This window comes from Daphnia carinata, chromosome 5 (assembly GCF_022539665.2).
Source record: "Daphnia carinata strain CSIRO-1 chromosome 5, CSIRO_AGI_Dcar_HiC_V3, whole genome shotgun sequence".
In the NCBI taxonomy this organism is placed as follows: domain Eukaryota; kingdom Metazoa; phylum Arthropoda; class Branchiopoda; order Diplostraca; family Daphniidae; genus Daphnia; species Daphnia carinata.
In genome coordinates this window covers 4,238,463-4,261,473 of record NC_081335.1, presented here as the reverse complement: position 1 = coordinate 4,261,473, position 23,011 = coordinate 4,238,463, and the positions used below count along the sequence as shown (strand labels likewise).

The window sequence follows — 23,011 nt, the reverse complement described above, 5'->3', positions numbered from 1 at the left end:
ACAGACGTAGGCAAAAAAAGCATTGTTGACCATTTGAATGTTGCCTATAAACGAAATGGGATTTATAGGTCACTAATAGAAAAAAAAGTATTGCATTCAGAGAATGGTAAGAAGAAAGCGAGACGCGACTCGCTTCACTGGTAGAAGGTCGAGAGCGAAAGCGCTGTAGAAAGTTTGACTTGCTCGATCAGGCTGCACTAAAATTGAGTTTCTCCCGCCTGTTCACTACAAAGTCGAATTTCTATTAAATATATATATTCTTCAATTAAATTGCACTTCAAGATCGGCAAATTTTAATTGGTACATTCAGGTTACCAACATTCAGGACATATGCTCCAATGACTGTTTGTGAGGGATAAGCTAGAAGGGTTTTCAATCGTTCCACTTTGTGTCCATAAAACTAACAAAGCCAAATCATTTACCGACATATAAGGTGATTCATTTCATTGTGCAACTTTTTTATTCTGTCTTGAGTCCGAGTGCAGGTGGGATACGGAAGTGGTTTTACGCAACCTTGACGAGGCGCTTGCAGGCGAGAAAAGAGAAATTCTCGGAAAAAACAGTCCTAAACAGCAAAATACATTTTGTTACTTAGCCATCTGCCGTTCTAAATTTCAACTAAAGTGGGTGCTTGGCCTATCTTGTTTTTTTTTTGTTTTGTTTTTTTCGGGGAAGTCGTTGTCATGCCCCAGTAAGTGTTTCCATATTTTTAGTCTCAAGTTTTACTTCATAAAAATAACTGAATTTCAGCAATAAAAAACGAAAATATCAAGTCACGTAGACGATTAAGAAAGAAGTAACCCACCGACAAATGAAAATCAATTAGTTATTTTTTTTCTTCGCTCTTTTTCTGAATGACAAATGTCGACACGCGTATCATCGAATTGCATAGGAAAAATTGTATGACAACTTCGCCCCTGCAAGCAACAAATTTGTATAATACAAGTGTCACCTTTCATGTGTCTCTTTCCTTTTTTTTCTGACATCTCTCTTTAGACTTGAGCAATTATAGTTTTGCTACCCTGGAAATTTTATTTATTCCATGTAGTAGAAGGAATTAATGATACGATCAAGGTAAAAAACCTATAAAGAATAAAGTAATCCAAACAATAATGTTACAAGACACCAGAACATTTTGCAGCAAAGACTTTATTAGTGGTGATGATATCACTAGTAAACAGTGGCCATATCAGAAAAAATTTCTCATTATCAGCAGGTCAAACGGGCCACGAAGGTCGTCTTGGACTCTCTCAACCGTAACGATCTGGAGCTCGTCAAACTTAAACTTTTCACATCTTCTCGCAATAGGTTCCGATGATATTGAAACATTGTTGTTTGAAAGCAACCCCATTCTGCTAGACAAATTCGCTCCCTTTTTACAACAGAACAACCAAACGTTAAACGTCCCAGAGTTATCGCGAATGATTAGACGCTCACCGTCAAGTTGGATATCAACCACTAGCGTTTCATATTCTTCAATACTACTGTTTGATTGCGGAATGACATGTTGACAGTCACTTTTCTCTATGTCCCATATACGAATAGTTCGAATTCCAGCTATAAGCCACCCATCAAAGTATTTGAATACATGATCTGAGGGGATAATTCCACAAACTTCACGAAGGACTTCAAACGTATCTACAGACCGAAGTTGAATCTTAACATCGTCAGCCGAAACGACATAATTGTTTGAGCAAAATAGGAATACAACAAAATAATTACTATCGGACGTTACATCTTTCACTCTGGCACAGGGAATTCGTGTTGTCAATTCGTCAGCGACAATACTAAAAGGTTTTTGAAGGGATCGTACTGAAAATCTGGTCTGATCACAACCCCGAACTGGCCCAGTTACCGTCACAAAACTAACCAATAAGCCATGGGCAGTATGAATTTTCAAATCGCAACCGCTAATATTTTCGTCTTTGAACCGAAAACGAGCAGCTTTTTCCATTATATCCCATGCTACGATTGTGCCGTCTCTATACGAACAAAAGACCAAATCCTCGGCCAATTGAAGATGAGTTAATTCTGAAATACCATCTTCACACGTGAGTGGTAAACGTTCTTCCTCTAGTGTCCACCTATTCCACATGGTAACACGAAGAGTCGAATCCAATGTTATGACGCGCTTTGAATCCATGACGAATCGCGAACAATGACCAACGTTGACGGATTTCTTCACACAGGTGCCCGTGGCCCAGTTATGCTGTACTTTTTCATAAGCGTTTAACAGTCTTTTATGCAAGAACTCATCTTCGGCTGTATTAAAGCCTTCACATGTTCGTCGATCAAGTAGTAGTTTCAATGTGGAGGATCGAACATTGTGTCTTTGGTAAAGTTTTTCCCAAAGGTTTTTTTTCTTTACAATGGAGTACCAAAGTTTACAAACTGTTTCAGTGGTACGTAAATCGCTAATGCCTAGCAGAGAAAATATGTATACCATTACGGAATCCAAACATTTCTCGTGCAGTTGCTGTATGATATCCAGCTGATCTGCAATTCTGGAATCCTTGAAGAATCACAAGAAAAAAAATTACACAATCGATTACATATTATGAGGGTGCACTTTGTATACGAACATTGGTGATAAATTTGTCCATGACGACCAATATTTCCTGAATGGAAGTATGTCCTTGGGAATGGGAAAGTGCCGACGTTCGATGTCTGGTACTGTTATGTGCCTGTTGAGCTACATCGTAGATAAACTGCGAGATAAGACACCATATGAGTCTGCAGTAAAAAATGTTGTGGACATTCTAAACAGTTTCCCAACAAGAACTAAATCTACTATTAGGTTATTATTACATACACCACAAGGAACTTAATTCTTGTTTGTGTTTCTGTAGTTGATAGCTCGTCAGCTGGCCAAATTGTTGCCAAATTGCTGCAAATTGCCTTAAAAATAAGCCCGGCAAACTAAGTCCGGCAAAATAAGCCCGACTTTTCCACCAATTTTGTATTTTCCCCAAAATTTCCAATTTATCAATGAACACATTTACTTTAGATTTGAAATCAACGAGAATCACGAAAAATGACTTTATATTTTTCATGAGAGAAACTTTTCTGAAACAAACAAAAACGGTACCAAATGTTGGCACGCTAGTACGTTACAACTCAATTGTGCAAAGCGCAATGCGCAATCGCTCCCGGTATTCGATAAGTTTTCGGTAGCCTAGAGAAAACAAATCGCACAACGTAATCAAAATTGAACGCCGATTTCAATTTAGTTATCGGTTTTCTCGTTAGACCAGTCGTTTTTTAAATAAATTTAAAAAAAAACATAGTGCTGTTAGCGCCCAACTTTATTTCTTGTTTTTCCGTTTAATTCCACAAAACGAAATAAAAATGGTTGCATCGTAACCAACTTGAATTTGAATACTCATAAATTATGAATATCGAGTGTGAAGGAGAAAAATTGAAAAACCTTGGGTTGAAACCATAAGGGGTGTGTGTATTGCGAATAAAAAGAGGCGATGGCAGGTGAAGCCAGAGATACACTTCGATCAGAATTGAAAAAAAAAAGAATGTATACAAAAAGATCAATAGAAATTCAAACGGGATGGGGGTAAGGACGGGGGAGACACAAAAAACAAACACTTTCTTTCGTAAATCCATTTCTATGAAATAAATAACCTTCATAGATTCTACTTAATGCCTGTTTGCAAGTCTACGAAGTATTTCTATAGCACATTTGCACGCTGATTCATTTTGCACGAATGGTATCATCTCAGTTCCTCTTCAGTAGAATTATTCAAAATGAAAAGCACATCAATAACAAGACAGCGTGGATTAAAAAAAAAAAAACAACAACAAACAAACAATTTTTTTATCAGTTCGGTGTCACTGACAAAGGGGAAAAAATCTAACAGTCTGGAACTGTTTGCAATAAAACGTACTGTACAATTTTATAGAGAAGGACTTTTTTTTTTAGCACGACATTGTATGTTTTGTCCATGATATAAAACTGGCTACGTTGAAATTTAACGGAACAAAGACTAGTCACTGAACATTTCCAAATCATGTGAATGCTGTCGGAATGTTATTACTTCAAGGGGGACGTTTGGTTATTACTGTTTGTCATTTTGTTTAGTTTTTGTTTTAACTTCTTAAATACGCAACGGGGAACTGTCTTCGTGGCTGTGTAGGCAAGAAAGCATGATTCGACTCGTCAATGGAATTCATATGGATAGAAACAGACAAACAAACAAAAAAAACAAAACAAAACAGTTAAACGCAGACCGTCGACGAACACCTATCCAATAAAATCTACATCTATTCAGACTTCTCAGTCAAACAAAATTCGGTCGGACAACGCCAAAAGTCGGTAAAATTTCGCAGGTCAATTGGGGTACCACGTGGCAGAATTGTTGACTGACGATGATGACGAGGATTTGGCCACCTGCGGATGGTACAGGTGGAAACCTGAAGGTGCGTGAGAATAGAATTGGCCAGCATCGGTTGAAACGAGAGGCTGGACGGTAGCATATTGATGATGGGCTCCGGCCGAATTGTGGTGGTGGTGGGCGTGATGATGATGCTCGAGAGAACCGTGACCGTAGTGAACGTGATGATGAGGTTTCAACGCCAGTGGCTGGCTCGGATTGGCTGTGTAAGAAGACTCGGCCGAGGTGAGACCGCTGTAGGCCGAATGACGTAACGAAGCCTCGGCGGCAAACAGCGCACCTGCAGCCGCATCGCGAGGTGAAACGGACGATGGAGGAGTCATGGCTGGTAAATACTCTGGTAGAAAGCCTCCGGCTGCTGCCGATGCGGAATGGTAAGAATGAGAGGAGGTAGGTGGAAACACATCACCGGGGTAATCGTTGCCAACGGGCACACCAGTCGGCGTTGTGGACAAGGTATCACCATTCGCGAAGTAGCTGGACTGCGCGCGTCCGGCTGCTGCGGCCGCAGCTGCGTGCACGTTAGCGCGTATGACGCTTTCCCTGCTCGCGTACAGTTGACGTAACAACGACGGTACCGACAGGGCAGCAGCCGTTGCGGCCGCTGAAGACGAACCGGATGGTACGGGCGGTGTGCCGATCCACTGAATAGTCGAGCGTGGCTTCCCATTAGACAGTAGAGCATCCGTACTAAAATCTGTAGTACTTCCATTCATCCCACTTCCATCCAGATCCCGATCCTAATGCGTTTTCATCAAATGAAAATACGTTAGTCTACCGAAATCATTTACTGTGTAAGAGTTAAAAATACCTGAAGGGAATCATTTTCCATGGCTCCGGCGTACAGCCTCTTCCAGCGGGCCACATCAACTTCGCTTTGATGATCCGTCATCGCGTTCGAGTGGTGATGATCTTGGATGGATACGCTCTCGTTACTACTCGAATTGTCTGTTGAATGATGTTGATTGTTGGCGTCGAGGCCGATCATCGCACTGTCGCTGGTTGCTGAAACCGTGCCCAACTCGTCGTATTTGCGTTTGGCCGATCGATGGTGATGCGGTCGGCCGGGCAACGCGCGATTCCGCATTCCCGACGAAACGGATTCTTCCGGCGCAGCGTTGACGACCTCGACTTCCACTTCGGAAGACGGCCGACTTTGTTCGGAGCTCTGCACGGACGATCGGTGCGGATCGGTTAACGTCACTCCGTTCTTCGTTAACGATTCAGAGCATTCCGAATTGGACTCTTCCGTTGAGCTTTGCAGGACGTCCACCGCTCCATGGTCCGTCTTGAAAACGTTGGGTTTCATCGGAAGACTAGGTGCTGAATCCAGTTGGCATTGATCCACCACCACGTTTTTCATTTCCGTGCGGCTGCGTGTCAGATCAGATAAATTTGAATTAATATACAATTTAAATTTATTTGTGAAAATCGCTTGTTTTACCTGAGGACGTAGTTTACACAGACAATGCTCTGCTCGTCGCCGTTCTTCGAGTTGCAAACTACAGTGGCACACGATTGAATCCAAGTGAATCCTCCATGTCGATTAAGGATTCGGTAATAGGGCGTCATAACTTGCCCTTTGTGCATCACTAGCGAACGTAAAATTCAATTTTCTAGTTAAATGAGCCAATGGCTGAACAACATTGAAATTGTAAATCCTACAATCTGTGTGGGCCTTGCGCAATAGGCGGACATCTTCTACGTGACACAAAGTGTAGAGGCTGCGACCAGTTAGATCTTCGGCTACGAATTCTAGAAGCTCAGCAATCCTAACAACGATTTTATGCATCATTTATTTTATGTTCAAAGCTTTAAGTGTTGTCTTCAGTTTAAAATGCTCACCTAGGCTCGCAGTGAATGATTCTCAAATCGAATGCCAGGCGTGTAACAAACATGTCCGGCTCAAGCCGAACTTCGTGAACGGTAGGCGGCGGTAGGGCGATAGCCATGGCAATCATTCCAAGTAGAGGAACCGGTTGGTTCTGACCTGACGGCCCACTGTTCGGCTGCCCGACACCGGATTTGCTGGCAATAGACGCTTGGCTTTGCGGTCGAAGTCGACACAGAACCATCACCACCTTGGAAATTTAAAAAGATGGTTGTTTTAAAGAGAAAACTGACTTACATTAGAATAAATGTTTTAATTTTAGTTTGTACCCTGTAGCCGGACGATTTGAAATGACAGCCACGTTTGGTCAACGTCGACTTCATTCGAATGCAAAACGAACGATCGAGGCCCTGGTAGGCCGAGTTACTTTCCAAACTCATTAACGATGTTACTGTTTGATCAAAAATAAACAAAATCAGAAGGCCCCAATTTATCGTTGTCCAGTGAAGAATAACATACCATCAGGATTCATGCAACAGCTTCCATCGTCGACACTTCCCGTGCCGGAAGCGGGCGACGGTGGCAGTTGTTGGGATGAGCTCGTACCGGAAGAACTGGCTGGATGATGGGCCTGATTGGTGGCCAACGTCAGGCCCAATTGCTGCGCTAATTCCGCATGATCGGCAGTGTGAACGTAATCGAAGACGCTGCTGCCAGTCATCTCGACTTGCGACAGGCCCAAGTAGATGGAAACAGTTTCGGAGATGTAAAGAAATCGGCCGTCGGAGCCGAGCGAGAAAGCGAAACCATCGAGGCTTTGCAAGATGTGCGTGCCTTGGTGTTGATCGAACAACTCGACGTGAACGCTCGCCGGGATCGAATTGTGTTGTTGATGTTGTTGCAGCTGCAATTGATGGTGTGCATGTTGATGGTGGTGTTGATTGTGTTGATGGTTCTGATGCGATCTCGAACGGCTGTTACCTAAAAAATATAATCCATTTAGAATCATTCGATTTAATAATGATGGGAAGCCACGTCTTTGAATCTAAAAACTAGGATTCTCACAGTTTTACACGTGGTGGTGGAACATGTCAGAATTTTCGAGCGTCCATAAAAAAGGGAGATAATCAAATTCAACTTTCCATCATAATAGAAGGGAGTGTGTGGAGGAGGAGAGGAGGAGGAAAAAAAAAAAAAAAAAAAAGGGGCTAGTTTCTAAAACCTCCGTTCGGTGGGTTATGCACATTGAGTTTCCATTGGATAAACCAAAGAACTATAGACGCGAGGGGTTGTCAGCGTTGATTCAATTCAACCTGATGGTCGATTGTCATCAGTCAGCCAATCGTGAAAACTCAAATCCCTTTAAAAAAAAAAAAAAAAAAAAGACGTCCCTTCGATTTGCCCACACAGCTAGAAATGCTTGTCAAAGTGCGTATGTCGGTACAAGTTCATTTGATTTGATTCATTGATCGAATCAGTGGAAAGCCGACACATTTGCATATCTCTGGCACGAGAAGGCAACACATTTCGTTATAGGCCTAATCGGACCACAAAGTACTGACCTTTGTTGGCCTTGTTTGACGTCGAAGAAGATCCCGTCGAAGACGACGTTGTCGATGACGAAGAATTCGAATTGGCTGATGTGATGGATGAAAGGGATTCCTTGATCCATGGCGGGTCGCCATTACTGGAGAAGTCCTTTAGCCGAAGGAACGAAATGGTCAATCTGATGATGGAGGCCTTGTCCAGCTGGGAAGTGATGGCCGGCGGAAGTGGTAGCATCTTGGCCAACTCGTAGAATTCATAGTTTTCTTTGCCGCGACGGGATCGGGCCGCGTCCCTTGATTTCTCTTTCCTCATCTCCAGTATACTGTGACACACAAAAAGAAAAGGTTCACATCATCAATACGAGCCATTCAAGCTATCCAGCAAATGGCTACTTGCGATGGTTATCTAACAAATACAGAAACCTCGTTCCAAAATGGCTTTCATCTCTCTCACGAGCTTTGACATGCCCATTGTGTTTTTTTTTTTCTTTTTTTTTTCTTTTTTCTTGCTTGCAATATAAAATAAGAGAAAGAGACAACGATACTAAGCCAGTAGCACAAAATGCAGACTGTTCGATCAAATGACACAGGCCGGAGCAAGTCCCCGTTGCTCACGAAATGGGTCTTTAGGGGGCGACTTGTATACGTTTGCGGGATGACCGATATGGGCATAGTGGTGAACGAGGAGGGCTGTTTTTCCACACTTGTGACTTGTCCTCAAGACTTGCCCATGGTAATATCCCATTTTTTTTTTTTTTTTTTTTTTTTTTTTGTTTCTGGTACCGTTTTTATAAGAGGCTTGTCCACTCAAAACGATGGACGCCCGTTTTTTTTTTTTTTTTTTTTTTTTTCGAGAACTAGCCGATGACTATTGCGTCTTGGGAATGAACGAATTGGGGCGACCTCTCCCCCTCAAACACACACACACACACACACACAAAATATACGTATATAAAAAAAAAAATGTTCTACCGTTTGTTTGAAATGATCCACACCACCGGAGGATTCCCAGTGGCATACAACGGACACACGGACGATATAGGGTGAGAAGCTATGGTTTGATACGCAAAGAATGGCGTAATATTTATTATTTTCAGGGAAGCAAAAAGACCAGCAGAAAAGAATCATGTTCGATTGCTTTAGTCATTCAGATCGTTCCAACCAGCGTATAGAACACCCCACTCCCTCATTGACATCCTCAACAAAATGCCAAGGCCTACGCCACCCCACTTCGAGGAGCGGGGGGGGGGGGGGAGGTTTCTACATAAAGGGCAAAGGGTCAGATCAATAATTGGCACCTATTCAGATGTAAATGAAGTGCAATACGAACTCGTGCCACAGCGGGTCTTATTTAGGGTAGCAAAAAAAAAAAGACGAGCAAGACTGTGAATAATAGCTGTCCATTACTCTTTAATAACACGGCATACTTCTCATCGAAAAAGACAGTCGGAATAACATATGCTGTATTGCCGTTCAGGGTGACATTATGATGGACTTGAAACAAATGATTCATCATTTCTTAATTCGCACGCAGTTTCATTGACCGTGTACGGAAAAGAATTCAATTGGCCTTTCTTCTGTGGGACTCCTTTTGAAGAGGGGTAGATCACAAACGAACGGCACGTGCCGGCGTTAGGTCTAAACAAAACAAGAGGCACTCAAAAAAAAAAAAGAAAAAGAGCGACCCATCCGTCGGGACTGTTTGTTTGAATTTGGGCTGCATGCGCCTCTTTTTATTTCTTTCAATTTTTCCATCTCTATATCGACGCAAGTGAGCAGCTTACGTTCACCTGTACAAACGTCCCGCAATACAGCTTATAGAGGCGTACGCAAAACAAACAGATCTACGGTTTTACATACACACAGCGATCAACGTGAGCTTTTTCAACACTAGCAAATCAATTATAGTCGCACGTCGATGTTTTGCTAGTAGATGTACTCTAGATGGGCAAATCGTGTAGTTTTAAATAGCAAACGTAAATCCCCCCACTTGTTCCAGAGACAGTCGACAGGTCCACACCCTTCACATCTACGGTACTCTGACGATATCAGAGTTAAACTTGGTGCGTACACGGCAAACGTACTCGTTGAAAATGAAGCCTTTCTAATTCTAAAAAATGGCTGTGAATGGTAAGTGAACTAATCATCACTTTGTCAGGAATAAGCCATTGCAAAGAGTGACCCAGTAATGGCAAAATGTAGCAAAGAAAATGATGCTTTAAATCATGAATTATTACACATTTCTAATGTTCGTCATGTTCACAACATGTCCACCAAAGAATGTAACCAAAAGATTGAACAAGATCCTTTAAGAAAGCAAAAAAAAAAGATATTGATTTCGGCTAACCCAGATAATATATGACACGGATATGTTCATAAGTTCGTATAGGCCTATTAGGAGGCTTAGGCTTCAACATAAAAAAAAAAAAAGACGCACTCGTACATAAGGCGAGAGATCAAATTGGGGTAGACCCTAAAAATAGGCCTAGACGACCATCACGTATGACCATACTGAATGAAGTGATTCAAACGGCCCGTGTGTCGTAAGATCAAAAAAAAAAAAAAAAAATGCGCAACGGTCATGATAAGAGACTCATGGGGCCGTACGCATAATACGTAAGGGAGAACTGCATTTATGTACTATACACCAAAAGGCACGGTAACAATCATAACAGGCTTGCCAGTATAAATGAACATCTCTATAGGCCTAAAAGTAAAAGAACATAAACACCATCGGCAGAGGGGCAAAAGAAAAAAAAAAAGAAGGCGAGAACAGATGAAACCAAATTAGCCGCCATATTGCTTGGGAAAAAAAAAAAAAGATTCGGCCGCTGGAACGTATCCGATGCGGACGGACACCTCTAGGCTCGTTGATTTTGCGCGTCAAGAGAAAAGCCAAGAGGGAAAGCGAGAGGGAGATGGTTGGAGCAAAAAGATATAGACGTTCATCATCATGTACGATATACGATGAGAGAGAGTAAGAGTCTCTTTTGCTTTTTCGGCATCAAAGTTAATCCTGGAGTGTGATGTTGGCGGAATTCTCCAGAGAATGAGAGGACAAGCTATAGCGACTGGACGATTGGATTATCCGTCAGCCCCCCCCACCGCCCTTCTCTTAACACTACTGTCTGATGTGTGTGTCTCTCTTTTCTTTCTTTCTTTTTTTTTTATGTACTACATTCGATGCGAAGGTCTTTGGAAAACATAGATCCACTTGAGAGCCAGTTGCAAATGGCTGAAGAACAAGTCGAAAAAGATAGGAATAAAAAAAAAAAAAAAAGATGGTGTACAAGGGGATTGCTCCAGCTCTCAATAAATCAACTTAGCACTTTCGTTTTCTTTTTCCCCAGTTGGACCTTTTTCTCTCTTGTGATGTGTCCGCATGTTCTTCAAACGGAAAGAATAAAATGTCCGTTCCATTACGCATCTTCGTAACGTTAAACAGAAGGCGATTCAATTCCATTTTAAAAACTAGAAACAAACTGCCCTATCATAGATCAAAACGTGCGCGTCAATGAACCACCCATGGACGAAGTGAACGAATTAATTGAACCCTCAGTACAAATTCTAATTTCTTTGCGACGCGATCGTTGGAAAAATAAATAAGAACGGAGCTGGGGAAAAATAGCAGACGAATTTCGATTTTTGCCTGGAACTAACCATGAATGCGTGTAAGCTGCGGAAGAGAGAGGCGAACGACGTTGTTGTTGCTGTTGTTGTTGTTGTTGTTGTTGCTGCTGCTGCTGCTGCTGGAGCGAGGAAGCCAGTGCGGAGTAGTCGGCAACGGCCGAGTGATGGTGGCCCATACTAGCGTGACCGACCAGACTTCCAGCCATGGCAGCGGCGGCGGCCGCCGCTGCCGTTAAACTTCCCGGACCGCCAGGATACTGATGATGCGGATACGGTGGCAGAACCATCCAAGAGGCGGACGACGACTCGTCACTAAAATGATCGCGGATTCCGGCAGCGGTGGCAGCGGCTCTTCCGCACAAGCCCAGAGCGTAGCCGGCCATCGTGAGCAACAATCACACACCTCCCGATATTTATAAAAAAAAAAAAAAAAAAAAACTTCCAACCGCTCCCCCCCCACCAAAAAAAAAAAAAAAAAAAAAAAAAGTGTTCCACAACTTGAATTCTGAATTCTTGTAGGGCCGTCGGAGGGGATTCGAATCATCGATTCCGACCAGGTCACTACTACTACTGTCCACCAGCCGGATGCTCTTGCATATCAATGATTCCAAACGGAGGGGGGCGGGCAGGCGGGCGGACGTACTAGTCCCGACTTGCTTCCGCTTTTTTTTTTTTGTCCTCTCGAAAAAAAAAAAGAAGAAAAACGTCGACGACGTGGACACACACAACTGGTGTAGGAGGAGCTAGAAGCCCTAGGTATTTGTTATGACATGAAGGTCTCCCTCCTCTCTCTCTGCACCTTCAGTTCAAGCGCCTGTTTTTTTTGTGTGTTTTTTTTTTTCCTCTTCTGCGGAATGTGACCGGCCTGATCAAACAACTTGTCCGGTACCGGGAGCACGATTTTGCAGTGCAAGTAATTTTGAAAGAAAAAAAGAAAGAGAGAGAGAGCGAGAGAAGCAGGTACGCACTTACTGCTAGCCACTGGGATGGAGACTGTCGCCGGCGACTCCTCATCCGTCCCATTTGGTATGAGCTCCTCGTTCTTCATCCGCCCCCACCTCCCTCCTCCGCCTACTCCCAACCACCCACAGCGTTCGCTGTCTCTCCTCCTACTCGTCCGGCTGAAGACGGAAGGGGCAAAACATCGGAGGAAAAAAAACAAAAAAAAAAACAAAAAAAAATTCTACGCCAATTTTTTTTTGTTTGTTTATAGGCAATCGATTTCGTTTGCCTATAGATGTCAGACTCCAGTCCAAATTCCCCCGTTATCTACCAAACCGGAATTCCGGTCAGACATACAGGATTTTTTCAAAAAAAAAAAAGAAAAAAAAAGATGATCCGCATCGGTCGTAAACAAATAAACGATCGAAAATGCCCGTCTGATTCACTTGGACAGGAATAAACTCAAATTGTTTTCGAAGTATTAGACGTTTGGACGTGGGATTTTTTTTTGTTTTTTTTTTTGTTTTTATTTTACAAAAATCACTGCTCACGGTCGGTATTAATAGTATAAACTGTGAGATTTTTGTTTTGTTTTGTTTTGTTTTCGTGTCGGTTATTAGACACTTGAAAAGGATATATTGCCGGCCATCCTATATGTCCGGATATAGCGTTTACGAGCGTTACCTGAGGCGGACAACATGACATGTCCATGTTCCTATTCGACATCATTCTCTCTCCGCTTATTGCACGAAATAAAACAGAAAATATAGATACGATAGGTATAACCGGAAATGTTAGGATAGATACTATTATCTTCAGATCAACGATCAATAGCGTGTGAATCTTTTGCTTCTATTTCCTGCTATTTTCTTATTTCTTATTTCTTATTTTTTGTTTTGTTTTGTTTCCAAAACAGCCCAAGACTTTGGGCAAGAAAGTTGCCTATGCCAGTACGGCGACGTGCCGTGATTGTACACGTTCTGTAACCAGAAAGGAACAACTTGTTTATATTCCTTGTCACACTCGCACGCCCATCACTTGCACGCAGTTGGAATCGTAGAATATAATGCTGGCGTGAAAAAAAAAAAAAAAAAAATAAAATAAAATAAATATCACGGCTCGTACAACGAGCCGTTGAAACGTTCCAGTAGTACGTGTGGGACATGATGCATTTTTTTTTTTTTTTTTTTAAAGCCAGTCCCCAAGAATTTCAAAATCGGCGGGATGAATCATTTTTAACCGCTACATTCAGCGCTGCGCGTGGCTAACTATTGAAGACAGTGTTTCATTTTGCTTAAATCAATGTGGATTTAACCCCAAGACAAATAAGAACCAGCTAATAAAGTATCTTCATCGAATTGAAGCCCCTTGTCAAGTTTTCATCCCCCCCCCCTCCCTCGTGCTGTTCTCTCCGTCTGTAGCAGAGTCTAAGAGCAATTAAGCCCGCTAGAAAGTTTGCTCCGCGGTTCGTGGAAGCCCCCCCTTCATTTGTTCATGGAAATTCAATGCAATTACGCGCATCAACCATCGCTGTTTTGCGCGCGCGCGCGCCAGCGCGCTCCCGCCTCTCGCCATATGGTTGGATGTGCATGGATCAAATAAAAAAAAAAAGCATACACAAACGCGCATAAGGCAGACAAGTTGGGCCGAGGGGAGGATTTCCGATCAGTGGGATGTCAGGCGGGGGAATGAAGGGGAGAAAATGGGCAAGCCCAAAAAAAAAAAAAAAAAGACGGTTAGGTTAGGTTAAGGTCTAGCGTGAATTGGATTTGCGACCATAGTCAATAGTACCACACACAGCGAGCGATTTTCTTTTTTTTTTTTTTTTTTTCCATTTGATCAAACCAGTAAGACTAGCACCGAACCCTCCAATAGACCTTGATTACCCTTGTAAGAACCTTGCGTCTTTTATAACATTTTTTTTTTTTTTTTTTGACGTCACCCCTCCTTCTGCTTCTGTGCTTCTACGTTACATGCGTATATAGTCATTCAAATATAAATTCGTAAGCTGATTTGAGGTTTTTTCGATTTAGTTTTTTTTTTTTTTTTTTTTAGAACGTATCGATTGAGCTCTCGTGGTTCAAAACAAAATTCAGAATAAATTAAATGTGTTTTTATTTTCCTTCCAGCAGTTACGACATTCTACGATTTAAAATTAGTGATGTTGATATCAGATTTTGAAATGAAATTGTTTTGCGCTATGAAAATAGAATGAACAAGTCCCCGGCGGTGGGGGGGGGGGGGCTCACGTCCAAAAAGAAGATGAGTGTAGATGACATGTACAACCAGCGCTATCCAATTCGTTTTTTTTTTTTTTAATCGGCCGTCCCGTTCCTCTTTGAAATCAATAAGCGCGTGACGAGACTGTTCAATTATTTTTACCTCCAATTATTCAAGATGGTAGCTCATTTTTCTTTTTTTTTTTTCTCGTTTTAATTTCCCCCCGTTTTCTTTCTCATCAGTCACTAGTTCTTTTGCAGGAAAAACTAGTTACCTTTCTTCGCTCAACAAAAAAAAAACAAACAACAAAAAAAAATACGTGATACGATGCAAGCGGATGTCACGATCACGCTCTCCGTCAACTCGGGCGACGTTTCCAATTGGCCAACATGACTGGTGTGTTTTAATTAGTGGCAAACGCAATCCGTGAGTGTCCGACTTCTGACCCGAATTAAAACCCTCCCTCCGAAAAAAAAAAAATAAATAAAAATACCGAAAATAAAAAGATCTCCATTTTTTTTTTTTCCTTCTGTTCATTCGTGAATTAGTCGTTCGTGTCACGTCGCTATAATTAAATTGATCTCGGGGAAAGCCAGAATCGAGCAATCGCGGCGGCCGTCTCCGGAATATAACCGAGACGAAGATGAAAATGATAAAAAAAAAACAAAAACAAAAAACAAAAAACACAATAATACCAAACTTAAAAGAGAAAAAAAAAAAAGGAATGCAATAAAATGAAAGAAAAAGAACAAAAAAAAAAAAAAACAAAAAAAAAAAAATACGTTAAGGCTATAGAGTCAGATGATGGTTTTCAATAAGGTGCTAATGAGGTTGAACTAACCCATGACTGTGGGTCCCCCATACCGGGCCGCGATCTTTTATAAGGTCACGTGTCAACAGCCGCATCGTGTGTACACACCCACGCGCGCAATCACTCAATAGAGTGGCAAGTGTCGATGTTGCTGGACTCAGCATCGGGGTTCGGACGCATCAGTCCAGCACAATTGCATCTATATAAAATGCTGGATTGCTGAGGTTGCAGATGATTTTCGAAACGCAACGAGGCGATTGTTCCTTTTTTTTTATATTTTTTATTTATTTATATATGGCCTATTTAAAAGATCCCGGAAGAAAAAAAAAAAATAAATAAATAAATAGAGGCCGTTAACATAAGGAAGTGAAGCACATTTTTTTTTATCGTTTTTTAAAGGTTTACATACTATCGTTTTCCTTACGCAATTGTTTAACTAGTAAAGAACGATACGCTGGCGAAAATGACGGCGATAAACAATCGGATAAATGAAAAGAGTTTCGGCCGAGTCACAAGTGTTGCGTACATATTTGTGACATAACGGCTATAGAAAAAGCCAGGGTGGGTTAAAGTTGGAGGGTGAGTTTTGATGAGGTTGTTAACGATACATTAACACACACGCACACAGAGTAGCGACACAGCAAAAAGGCCAAAGGGAGGGCAGGCAAGCCCTCCACATAATAAACGATCGTTCGATATGGTGGCACGACACACAACCCGGCCTTCTGTGTTTATAAGCTAATACTTAACCAATAAGTCTAGTGACGACAAATGACCTTTTTTTTTTTTTTTTTTTTTTTTTTCTTCTTCTTTCTTTCTTTCTTTCTTTCTTCATTTCCCCCTCCACCCACTACATGCCCTTTACAGAACCTTTTGCCATCCCTATATTGTATATATATACTTTAGGGGTTGGGGGGACGGGGGTTGATATTGCTCTTTCAGTTCACGAGGCCGTGATGAGTCTGTGTGAGCCCTTTAGATAGAAACGAATGGAGAGAGATTGCCCAAACAACACACACACACACACACACACACACACAAAAAAAGAAATCGCATCTGGGACGCAAAATGTTCACTTGTATATTGACTCATCGCTCCAGACCTCTTTTGCACTTTGTTCCATCAGGCCATTATTCAGAAGAAAAGAGCATCCATCAAACGAATTGGACTTCTTCATACGTGCCTCTTTTAGCCTTTGCTTGGCTTGTCACAGGGCACACAAGTCCCTTACACGGGTACGCACAGAGGTCAAAAAGAAAAATGATCTTTTGATGTCGAGGGCCTATTTTTTTTTTCTGTAGGCCTTTGCGATTATTTACACCTGGATACAAAAAATCTATTCGCTAAATGACTCTTTTGAAATGCGCTACGGGGGATGGGGCGGGCCAACAAAGAACGGGGTACGTGAGACTAATATGGATAAATTCTTTGGATTATGTACGTGTGTGTGTGTGTGTGTGTACGTTTCACGTCCCGCCAAATTTCGGCTATCAGAAAGTATGCGTGCGTATGTGTTGAACGCTACAAGTGTAAATCTGACAGTCGAATATGTTGTTCTCTGGCTGCCGTCACGTTCTCTTCGTTCGCCCTTGATGCGTGATTGACATTTGCCCTCAAACTTCGCGTAGCTTCTTAACCAGAAATTGCGGGAAAAAGTTTAAAAAAACATTCCACGGGGCGGGAGGAGGGAGGGAGGGTACGAAAATGATCTAAACCGTACGACGTTTCAGAGATGAGCACGTCAAACAACGCAGTTGAATTTCAATTGAAATGTTTTTTGTTTTTTTTTATAAACACACGAATGGCCGCACGCGTTGGAAATATGAGCTTTTATTTTCTTGTTTATTTCTCTCTCTCTCTTTTTTTTTTTTTTTTTTTTAAGTATGTGTGCACGTTAAAACTTTGAAGGCTGAACAAGAGTTGAAAGCGCATGACTATCGCTGTTCCCGCCCGCTTCATCGAAACATGGAAGAAAGTGGGAGGAGTTTCTTAGGCGTGCGGATGTTGCCACGGCTAACATTCGTGCGAGATGCTCCAATCAGAAAAAGGCTGGAGCCAGGCTCACGAAAAAAAAAAAAAAAAGGGATGGATAATTGAAGATGACGGACGAAATGGGGGATCTTGCAGAAGACTCTTTTAACGGATAAAAAAAAAAAAAAAAAAAAATCAAAGCAAAGAGATCCGACGGCCGGCAGCTCTCCGGACAAAACAGCCTTTACTTCGGCCATGAATAAATTATATTGGGGGCAGTACTCGTAAAGATGACTGTGACGGAGTCATCACGTCGCTTATGAATATGGGGACTTTCTTCACATTTCTCATTTTAAGCAAAAACATATTTTTGTTGTTTGAACATAATAAAAAAAAAAAGAAAAAAAAAAGTGCGGTAACACATTGTGGGCGTGTCCGCTGACATTCTGTACGCTGAGCCACAAAGAGATGAGAAGAGAGAGAGAGAGAGAGAGAGTTAAACAAGTTTCGATAATAAAAGTGGGACTTTGGTGTGTGGTACACGGTTCGCTATATATAGAGGCCTATAATGGCCATTTAGTTGAGCCGGGCCAGAGCCCTGTGGATTTCGAATGCGGACGTGAAATGGCAGTAGTAGTGCGTTACTCAACCCAAAAAGTATGATCAACTTGCCGGACCCGTTAACCTTCGGGGCACCAAAATATCATCCCCCCCCCCCCCCCCAGAATTAAGATCCACAACTTTTTTTTTTTTTTTAGAAATTGATCCTTCACCTGCATTGGTAGGCCATAGGTCTATATATATACACACACGTGAACGGTTGTAATGAATCATTATGTGGAAATAGAACGAAACCCACCTTTTGATCTTTAACTTTTTTTTCCAAACTTTTTCCTCGTTTTATTAGTTTCATCAATTTAAGGCTCGTCAAATAAATTGTACAAACAAGAAATCGATCTGTTTTGTGTTTTTTTTTTTTTTTTTTTTTTTTTTTTTTTCTACGGTGGCTTTCTGATAGATCTCATTCGCTACGGGAGCTTAGAAGATTTAAAAAGGGTCGCCCTCATTATGCAAGCTCTCGTGACGCAGAAACCTTATTGCTAGATCCCTCGGGTGTCGAAAACACCTAACCAGCAAACCATATGCCAACATCACGGAAGGATGAAAGAAGAAAGAAAGAAAGAAAAAAAAATAATAATAATAATAATATCCATGACACGGATGTGATATAGGCCTATATCCATTTGACTGATGATGTACACGCATCATCTTTGCCTCTTTCTCCCCTTCATCTGAACGCGATCGAAATGCATTGCTTGGATCAAACTGTCGACTTTGCTCCGGTTACCCCCCGAATTTGTCTTTCCTTCTCCTTCTCCTTCTCCTTCGCATTCGCTTTCTCATTCTTTTGATTTGACGTGAAAAAAACAAAAACAAAAAATACGTTCGAGTCGTTGCACTAAAGTTTGAAGTCGCTCAAAGAAATCATCTTAATGGTGACTCGCTTCGGCTTGTCGGCTATAGTGCCGTGCATTTATATAAATAATATATAAATATACTGGTGGATTGAGAAAAAAAAAAGAGAGGCAGCAGTCGATGTAGACTAGCGCATAAAAGAAAGAGGGAAGAAAAAAAGAAGGAAAGAGGGCAAAGCTGATGAGCAAGAAGCCGGCCGGAATACCAAATGACGTCACGACGTCCTATGCTTACTAAACAGGTCGGGTCTCTCTGTACTGTACCGTCTACATGCTCCTGTGCCTGTGTTCTTGCCCCCCTTTTTTTTTTTTTTTTTTTTTTTTTCTTTTCGTTGGATTTCTCTACTCTTATTCTTGAATTTGTTCTTTTCTTTTTCCTCCAGTCTCTTCTTTTGCCGAGCAGCAGCCCCCCCCCCATCCCTCTAAATCGGATCACACACTTGGCTCGTACACGTACCTCTTCTTCGTTTCCGTAGGTCGATATCCCCCCCCCCTTCTCCCTCAATGTCTTTTTTTTTTTTTTGTTCTTCTTGTTTCTTCAAACTCGCGTCACGCAGCGCATTTCTGAAAACGCAATGGCATGTCGCCCGCCTTATATTAAACCATACTTTTTTTTTTCTTACGTGTTTTTTTTTTACATTGACTCGTAGTGGCCGAAAAAAATAAAATAAAGTAGAGTCGATGACATTGTCAGCTATCAACGTTTAGCGTACGCGCATCGACGCGTACTTGGTATGCAAAATGATGTGGACGGTTAACACGAATGAGGGAAACTACTGTTGAATGCATAAGAACTTTGAAATGATTTAAAAAGCGACAAGAGCAGGAGCGTCCTGCCCTTGTCGGATCATAATGGGAAGCCCGTTCTACGCTATTGAATGACTCCGGCCACACCACTTTGTTTTTTTTTTTTTTAGCAAAGAAATATCGCTGTTTGATTCGCTGCGATATCTCTGTGGCTGATTTCAAATCCGCATTCCGATTGCCGTGCAGGGAAATTATTTTTCCGTCAAAATGACAAGGTCATCAAGTTTTATCATCGGCGGGAACAAAGGCAAAGCAAATTTGTCATAACGCTTACCCGTCTTCTTTCGGAAAAACTAAATTCCATCTTTGGGTTATGGGCCATCAATCATATTCTCGATTGGCAATGATTGATTTCAATTGTTTCTATCGTTCCCCTGTCAACATTTAATTGAACGCAAAAATGAAAAAACGTTGAGTCAAAACAAGTATCGCCATCTAGCGACCTCTTACGAAACCTACCGCTAGATGGCGTATGGCAATAACAACAACAAAAAACAACGAATTTCATTGAATTTCAAACTATTTTAGACGACAGGGATTGAAAAAAACAAAAAAAAACAAAAAAAAAGAAAAGAAAAAAAAAAGTTTTGGGTCGTTTTCTTTTTCCCCCTCTCACGCTTCTCCACCAATCTATTTCTTTTAAGTTTTGTTTGAATTTCGAAAGATATGTAGAGTCGCTTGTCGTTCATGAATGTCTGGTGTCTAAAATTTTCTACACGCCCGGAATTCATCGCGGCCCAAAACCGGATGACATCTACCATGCGGCTACTGTGAACAGAATCTAGCCAAAATCTTTTTTTTTTTTTTTTTTTTTTTTTTTTGGGGGGGGGGGGGGGGGGCTTGACAATGCGCTACTGTTGCCTCCTTCTCCATCCTTCCCGTGGCCCGTACCAAAAGGTGTACAATGTCGCAGAAGAAAAATTGGCCTCCATGCAAGTGAATAACTGTTGTCATCAAGTAGATGATCTCCAGTTGATTTTTTTCCTTTTTTTTTTTCCAAGAGGGCTCCAGTTGCTGAGAGTGACGGCTCCCCTCACCTCCCCCCGTTTTTTTTATCCTCAATGTCAGGCTAGCAGTAGAAGCTCTCTCACGAAAAAAGAAAAAGCGGCTCACACACAGACGCACGATCATTTGCATATTCAAAATATATACCAAACGAGCAACACATGTTTGCCCTGTTATTTTTCCTTCTCTTTTTGCCCTCTGAACAACAACGAAAGCACTTGAACACTTGAAAAATTTTGCCTGAATAAAAGAAGGAAAAAAAAAAAAAAAAAGTAAAGAGTTCTTCGGCTACTGTTGCACATTGTACCCTAAACAATTTCCAACGACACATTGCCATGAAAAAGAAGGATCGGTACAATGTTGGATACTCGCAAAGCTGTATTTCCTTAACGAATGCTCAAAAACAGCCCACTGCTGTCTCACTTCGTGTCCTATAAGGCGGGGTGACATAAGAAGTGAGTACAAAACTCGGTCCTTGCTTTCTTTTTGTTTTTGTTTTTCCTCCATGTACTGTACATCGTCCGAAACATTCAGCGAATCATTTACCCTTTGTCGTGCAACATTTCTTGGATTCCCGGATGCGATAAAAGTGAACGTTCTCACGCCAAAAAAAAAACAAAAAAAAAAAACAAACAAATAATGATAATTAAATCGAAAATGATCGCTTCATTTGGCCTCGAGGATCAAAGTCCTCTGCATTTTGATAGTCCAATTAAGTTAGGCTCTATAACAACCAGTTTGCTGTATCACAAAGGTAGCAAACGCTACCTTAACATTGAGACGCCTATCTCTGCCAAAGAGGAACACCATCAAACAGTTGCAATACAAAAAGAAAAAGAACACACACACAAAAAAAAAAGGGAGGATTGTTGCCTTGTTGGGTATAATGAGAGACGAGGTAAGTGGAACCCTCCCTGCCATTTTTGCTCGCTTTTCTTTCATTTCAAGTTGCTCTTTCATTTTTTTTTTTTTTTGGTACCTACATATGCAAATCGTTGAGAAAGAAGCCCCCCCCCCCCTCAAATTTCTTTTGTACAATTTTTTTTTTCGTTGTGGAGGTATTTATTTTCGGCCCACCCCTCTCCGTTTCATTCACGTAAGGCCCCCTTCACGTAATAGCCTACATTACAAGCCGGCTGTGCTATTCTTATTATTTTTCCCCATCCAAATAACAAATTTTTTTTTTTTTTTTTTTTTGTCCGTCTTTCTTGTTGATATTGTCCGAGAAAATTTATCACTTGCTGCCGCTTTTGACGCTATCTTTACCGACACACCAATCGAAATAAAAGGGGCGCTACAAAAATCATAAATAAAAGACGCATAATCGTTAGGAAAATAAGAGCGCACCGCTGTTCCCACGCCGCACCGTGCCGCCTCGTATACAAAGTTTGAAAGAGTTAGACCGACTTGATTTGTCGTACACGGCGAATTTATGTCACGCATTAATTGCACACATGTCCTTTTTTAGACGCACTTCCATTTGCCCACCCCCCCCCCCCCTTTTTTTTTTTTTTTTTAAATTTCAACCCCACCATTTTATTTGTGCGCTCTATTTATGCAAAAGAACGTCGTTTACCGATCGAATACGACATGTAGTTTAAGTCTCTCGTAACTGCGATTCGCCATTATTTATGATTTTTGTAGACACAAGCAATTATGCATGAATTATCAAGCAAAAAATGCTTTTTTTTTTTTTTCTTTGTAAAAAAACATAAAAATCTAGATCGTGTTTATCATCGCAAGATGGAGGAACATTATTCAAAACGCCAGTCAAGAGATTTCATGCGATTTTTGGAAAGTATCGAATTACAATGTCCTCAGAAATAGATAAATGATGCGCGGAGAAAACTGAAGGGACACCAAAAGGCAAAAAAAAAAAAAAAAAAAAAAAAAAAAAAAAAAAAAAAAAAAAAAAAAAATAAAATAAAATAAATAAATCTTTAAAAAAAAAAAAAAAAAAAAAAACATAGAAAGAAAGAAAATCAGATAGAACAGTTGGTCTCATTAATTTAAAAAGAACCTTAAAAAAAAAAAGTCGTAGTGACAATCGCAGCAATGGGAAAACACACACACACACGGAGAGAGAGGGGAGGACTGTAAGAATTTCGTCTGATTCTCATACGAGATATTTATTATGTTCCGCTTTAGTTTGATTTTCTTTTGTTTCGTTCTCTCTCTTTGACTGTCTACCTTCGCTCTTTAGAAGCTTCTTCAGGTTCTTGAATGTGTCTCTCTGGGAAACCGGTGGTGACGCAAATTCGTCAATGTCAAGACATGGTCCAGTCGGCCATCTTGGAATCCCTCCCATTACGACAGCATAGCAAAATAAATAAATAAAATCAAAGAAGAAAACAAAACAAAAAAAA

General features: G+C 41.2%; 2 protein-coding genes across 6 annotated transcripts in view; both read right to left on the bottom strand.

Moving 5' to 3' along the window:
* Positions 1-1,133: 1,133 nt before the first annotated feature.
* On the bottom strand, positions 1,134-2,852 carry LOC130696561 (F-box/WD repeat-containing protein 1A-like). Of its 2 annotated transcripts, XM_057519644.1 has the most exons (3): positions 2,813-2,852; positions 2,583-2,708; positions 1,134-2,512 (listed from the first exon to the last, which is right to left on the bottom strand). In XM_057519644.1, the coding sequence occupies exons 2-3, from the start codon at positions 2,601-2,603 to the stop codon at positions 1,190-1,192; spliced, it is 1,344 nt and encodes a 447-aa protein (XP_057375627.1). In that variant the 5' UTR covers positions 2,604-2,708; positions 2,813-2,852; the 3' UTR covers positions 1,134-1,189. The 2 variants fall into 2 exon arrangements, with proteins under 2 accessions (XP_057375627.1, XP_059351346.1); XM_059495363.1 differs by having other exon boundaries at positions 2,583-2,846.
* Positions 2,853-3,433: 581 nt separating this feature from the next.
* The window catches only part of LOC130696870 (protein trachealess-like), a 33,731-nt gene continuing 14,153 nt past the window's right edge, over positions 3,434-23,011 (bottom strand). For 3 of the 4 annotated variants that reach the window (XM_057519997.2, XM_057519998.2, XM_059495479.1), the window contains exons 3-10: positions 7,800-8,107; positions 6,757-7,218; positions 6,567-6,688; positions 6,252-6,487; positions 6,072-6,178; positions 5,851-5,998; positions 5,218-5,779; positions 3,434-5,146 (exon numbers count right to left, since the gene is read on the bottom strand). In XM_057519997.2, the coding sequence (XP_057375980.1) occupies positions 4,343-5,146; positions 5,218-5,779; positions 5,851-5,998; positions 6,072-6,178; positions 6,252-6,487; positions 6,567-6,688; positions 6,757-7,218; positions 7,800-8,107 (2,749 nt within the window). In that variant the 3' untranslated portion in view covers positions 3,434-4,342. Of the gene's footprint in view, positions 5,147-5,217; positions 5,780-5,850; positions 5,999-6,071; positions 6,179-6,251; positions 6,488-6,566; positions 6,689-6,756; positions 7,219-7,799; positions 8,108-11,444; positions 11,809-23,011 lie in introns of those variants that run through there. The other variant, XM_057519996.1, reaches the window with a different exon arrangement.